The sequence below is a fragment of the Penaeus chinensis genome, chromosome 16 (assembly GCF_019202785.1).
Source record: "Penaeus chinensis breed Huanghai No. 1 chromosome 16, ASM1920278v2, whole genome shotgun sequence".
Classification (NCBI taxonomy): Eukaryota; Metazoa; Arthropoda; class Malacostraca; order Decapoda; family Penaeidae; genus Penaeus; species Penaeus chinensis.
Window position 1 is genome coordinate 10,709,517 of NC_061834.1, and position 5,000 is coordinate 10,714,516.

Genomic DNA, 5,000 nt, shown 5'->3' on the forward strand with positions numbered 1-5,000 from the left:
GGGGTCTCTCTCTCTCTCTCTCTCTCAGGTGACGTGCGGGTGAACGAGCAACCTGGCTTGGCCTCCATGCACACTCTGTGGACCCGAGCTCACAACACGCTGGCGACTCAGCTGTCTGTTATCAATCCTTCCTGGGATAACGATAGACTTTATGAGGTAGAGTGAGGAGGGGGGGGGGGGCATATGTGTATTAGAAGATGGAAATGTTTGCGTTTAATAGCAATGTTTATTTAGGAGACTGAATTAGAAGAGAGAATATTAGGAAAGAAAGAGAGTGTATAAGGGAAAGAGAAAATATAATTGCATGAGAAAGTTTCTAGTTCAGGGATTTTTTTTTTTTTTTTTTTTTTATGAGCAAAGTCAAACGCAAAAATTAATTGAAAAGCGTATTTCTATCCGATTCATTAATGGATCTTAAAGATATTTCCCTTTTCCTGTTCTTATTTTATATTTACATTTTCTTTAACATGTATATTTTTTTTATAATTCCTGTCTCTTTGTTCTATTTTGACTGTTTCTCTCTTATTGTCTTTTCCTATTTCTTTTTTCTTTTTCTCTATATCATTTCCTCTTTTCTCTTCTAATTCATCTTTTCTTATTCTTACATTAACTCCGTCTTTCTTTCTTCTTTCTTAATTCTTCTCTCTTTTCCTCTACATCAGTCCCTTCTTTCATCTCTCTTTTCTTTTCCTATTTTCTCTACACCAGTTCCATCTTGCTATCATTTTTCCTAATTTTTTTTTTCTTTCCTTCTACATCAGTTTCTCTCTTCTGTTCTTAATTCTTCTTCCTTTTTTCTCTACATTAACTCCTTTTTCCTAATTCTTCTTTCTTTTCCTCTATATCAATTTCTTCTTCCTTTCTTCTTCTTCCTGATTCTTCTATATTTTCATCTACATCAATTCCAGCTTTCTCTCCTCTTTTCTTAATTCTTCTATCTCTTTTCTTTACATCAGTTCCATCTTTCCTCTTTTCCCCTAATTCCCTTTTCATTCACTCTTTACCAATTTCACCTTTCTCTCCTCATTTCTTAATTCCTCTTCCTTTTTTCCTTTTAACAGGAAACAAGACGCATTATTGGAGCTTTAATCCAGCAAATCACATACAGAGATTTCCTTCCAATCGTGTTGGGAGATGCACTTATGAGGGAGTTTGATCTGTATCCACTTACTGCAGGATACAGTAACTCATACAATCCCTCAATAGATGCGTCCATTGCCAATGCATTTGCAACAGCAGCTTATAGGTATTGTATTTCATTTTCATCCACAACGGAAGGTTTACTGGTGTTGTATTTCAACTTCGTTTGCAATAACAGGTTTATTGGTGTTGTCCATGGTTTGCAACACCTTACTGGTAATGTATTACTACTTGCAACAACAGCTTTATATGTGTATTTCTTTTTCTTTTGCAACAACTGCTTATAAGTGTCTTTATTTATCAAATGAAACAGCTTATTGGTACCGGTTCCTCATTCATATGCAACAACAGCACAGTTGCATTTCTCTCTCATTTGGACAATAGCTTTATAAGAGTTGCATTTCCATTTCTTTTGCAACAACAGCTTGTTGTAGTTTTATTTCATTCTTGCAACAGCTTGCACTTGCAAGACATTGCCTTCCCCTCTCATCCGCAACAGCAGTCTTGTTCCCCGCCAGGTTCGGCCACACGCTGGTGGACGACTCGCTCCGCGGCGCCGGAACTTCTATTCCGCTGGTGGGGAACTTCTTCAACCCGAGGCCTTTGTTCCAGTTCCAGACGAGGCCCTCGGCGTTGTTGGAGGGTCTTGCCTCTGTAAATGCACAGCCGGCCGACGCCTACCTCGTGCCCTCTCTCACGCACAACCTCTTCAAGCAAGAGACAGAGTCTGTCGGGATGGATCTGATGGCACTCAACATTCAGGTAAGATAGATGTGAGGAATCTGCTTGCTTTGGGTGGATTTTGTTTTTGCTTTCCAAGAAATTTGTTTGCTTTGTCAGGAATTTGCTTCCGCATTTTTTTCTTCTGCATATTAAATTTCCTTGCTTTGTCAGTATTTTTTTTTCTCATAAATTCATAAAAGAAATAGCATACGAGAAAACAGATAGATAGACAAAATTGTAGTTCAAGAAAATGAAAAAAAAAGTTTACGCAAAGCTATATAATATTACCAGTCATCTTTTATTATGATTCTCGTTCTCCCTTTCTGATATATCATATCATATCAACTAACATTACTAAACGCTGGAAAATAGGGTCCATAACCACTCTCATCACCCATTCCGCCCTTTTCATCTTTCATTATATCCCTGTCATCATCCATTCTACCCATCCTCTCACCCATTATGCCCGCCTCTCATCACCCATCATTCCGTCCTTTCACCTATTCTACCCTTATTCCCACCTATTGCGCCCACCTCAGAGAGGGCGTGATCACGGCATCCCGCCCTACACAGCGTGGAGGAGAGGCTGCAACCTCCCCGTGCCTGCCTCCGTCAGCGACCTCGCCCAGATCATGTCCCCGGCGGTGGCGCAGCAGTTCCAGGGGCTCTATCCGTTAGTATACTATTTAGTTAATATACTATATATATATATATATATATATATATATATATATATATATATTTTTTTTTTTTTTTTTTTTTTTTTTTTTACGTCTCGCTATCTTTTTTCTTAATCTTATTTTTTACACCTTTCTATCTTTTCTTTATTTTTTTTAGATCTTTTTCAGGTCAAAACAATAGCATCATATGAAGTTACAAGAAGTCATGTCACGTTTATCGCAGGTCAGTTGACGACATCGACCTGTTCCCCGCTGGTCTGGCCGAGCAGCCTGTGCCCGACGGCCTGCTCGGTCCTACCTTCACCTGCATCATCGCCCACCAGTTCGCCAGACTCAAGCGAGGAGACCGATTTTGGTTCGAAAATCCTAACCAGCCTAAGCCTTTTACTGAAGGTGGGCCTATGTGTGTTTTTATGTATATTGCGTTGTTTCCATTTATCTATTTCTTTCTCTGTTTATTTATCTATTAATTTACCTATTTGTGCATTGTTTTTGCTTCGTTGATTCTGGTTCGAAAGTCCTACCCAGCCTATTTTTTTTTTTTTTTACTGAAGGTAGGCTTATGCATTTTTTTATCATGTACAATGCTTTATTTTCATTTATCTTATTCGGCTATTCATTTATTTATTAATCTGTCCATTTATTCGTTTGTCTATTGTTTTTTGTTTCTTGTTAATATGCTTCGAAAATTATAACCAGCCTAAACGTTTTACTGAAGGTAGGCCCTTATCTCCATCATCATCATTACCATTATTGTAATTATCATAATCACCATCTTCGTTATTAGAATTCTTTGTATCATTATCATTGTCATTACCACCATCATCATTAGAAATCCAACACAGAGGTGGAATAACTCAGTGGTATAGCGCTGGCCATATAATTGGAAAGTCCTGGGTTCGCGACCGGTCGCCCCTCTCAGTCGACTCAGCTGTAAATGAGATCTGGTATGCTGACATCAGCTTATTGGGGTCAAAGTCGAAGCGGAAGGGAACTGGCCATCCTGCCGCATCATCCCGCGGCTTTGAAAGCATGTTCCTTTACGAACATGATCCTTACATCTCTATGAATACGGGATTAACTTTGAGACTTTCATTTGCAAACTTTCTGAAAATCATTTTTCTTTATTATCTCTCTCTAACCGCAATATTTTCCCGCAGCACAACTGGCTTCCATCCGGCGGATCGGCCTCTCCTCAATCCTTTGCCAAAACAGCAATCTCGAATACATTCAGCTTAACCCTTTCATTTCTGCCAATGTTCGTGGGTAAGATCAAAGTCGCATTCAATATCGTTTGAATTTGTAATGGTTCTTTTGTTGGAGAATACGTATCTGTACATCCATGCATGCATGGATACATATACATACATACAAAATATGTTCAAATTCAAATGCGTATTTACGTACTGTGTATATACACACTGTGCATACACAAGCAACAAAAAAAAGAAAAAGAAATATAATGTGTACATGTGTGTGTGTGTGTGTGTACACACACACACATACACTCACACTATTTTAAAACAGTCATTTGTCTTATTCTTTGACGTCAACTACTAGCAATGCTGACTGATTGATGAAATATGATAATCATAACCACGTACGAAAAGGTCCTACAGGGTGAACCAACAGCTCCTGGATATTCTAATTATTTACCAATCCCTCTCCTTCAGTAACGAGCCTCGACCCTGCGCCTCTTTCTCCTCCCTGGACGTGTCTCTGTGGCGGGAAGGAAGCACCACTCAGAGGCCAACGTATCCTACAGGACCTACACCGTATCCGTGAGTGTTAGGGTCCTTTGCATTAGTATCAAGTTGTCCTTTTTTGTTGTTGTTCCGTTTTTTTGTTGTTGTTTTTGTGTTATTAGATGATATAAGGTGATTTTGTTCCGGTGTTGGTTGTTATAATGATATATGATATATGTTTAATTTCAATGTGTTGTTCTTGAGTTGTGGAGTGTATTCAAGAGCGCGGTTTAGACGATATATAATGGTTACAATACTACTAAGAATACTAATATGAAATAATAAGGACACTGTTTTTATTAACAATATCAATTCATAGACAAATTAAAAGTAAGCTCTATCATCTACAATCATCCTATTACCATCTACAACTAGGCCGACCCAGCCTCCGTCTCACTACCTCCCTGTTCCCCCACCCGGCAGACCGGAAGGTAGGTGTAGAGGCGCAGGAGTGTGGCAAGCTTTCCCTGGCATGGCCCGCTGGTGTGCCCAAAACTGCTACCACACTGAGTCTTACTGCCCGCCCTCCCACTGCCAGTGTTCCTAACCGCACGCAGGAGGAATAGTTTGCAAGCGGGTGCTCCGGCTTGAGTGATTTTCTCACCTGTTAACAAACCAATATCGCATGGGTTGTTGCATCATCGTACTCGGGTTTCGGCTTAGCGTGATGGGTCTAACACTTTGATTATTGTGAGGATTGTAGCATGCCTGC

At 39.6% G+C, this 5,000-nt stretch overlaps 1 protein-coding gene across 1 annotated transcript in view; it reads left to right on the top strand.

The window, feature by feature from the left end:
* Positions 1-32: 32 nt before the first annotated feature.
* The window catches only part of LOC125033639 (eosinophil peroxidase-like), a 14,558-nt gene continuing 9,590 nt past the window's right edge, over positions 33-5,000 (top strand). Inside the window, exons 1-8 of the mRNA XM_047625314.1 lie at positions 33-156; positions 1,062-1,246; positions 1,659-1,902; positions 2,403-2,536; positions 2,767-2,936; positions 3,704-3,809; positions 4,217-4,324; positions 4,664-4,719. Of these exons, the coding sequence (XP_047481270.1) occupies positions 67-156; positions 1,062-1,246; positions 1,659-1,902; positions 2,403-2,536; positions 2,767-2,936; positions 3,704-3,809; positions 4,217-4,324; positions 4,664-4,719 (1,093 nt within the window). The 5' untranslated portion in view covers positions 33-66. The remainder of the gene's footprint in view (positions 157-1,061; positions 1,247-1,658; positions 1,903-2,402; positions 2,537-2,766; positions 2,937-3,703; positions 3,810-4,216; positions 4,325-4,663; positions 4,720-5,000) is intronic.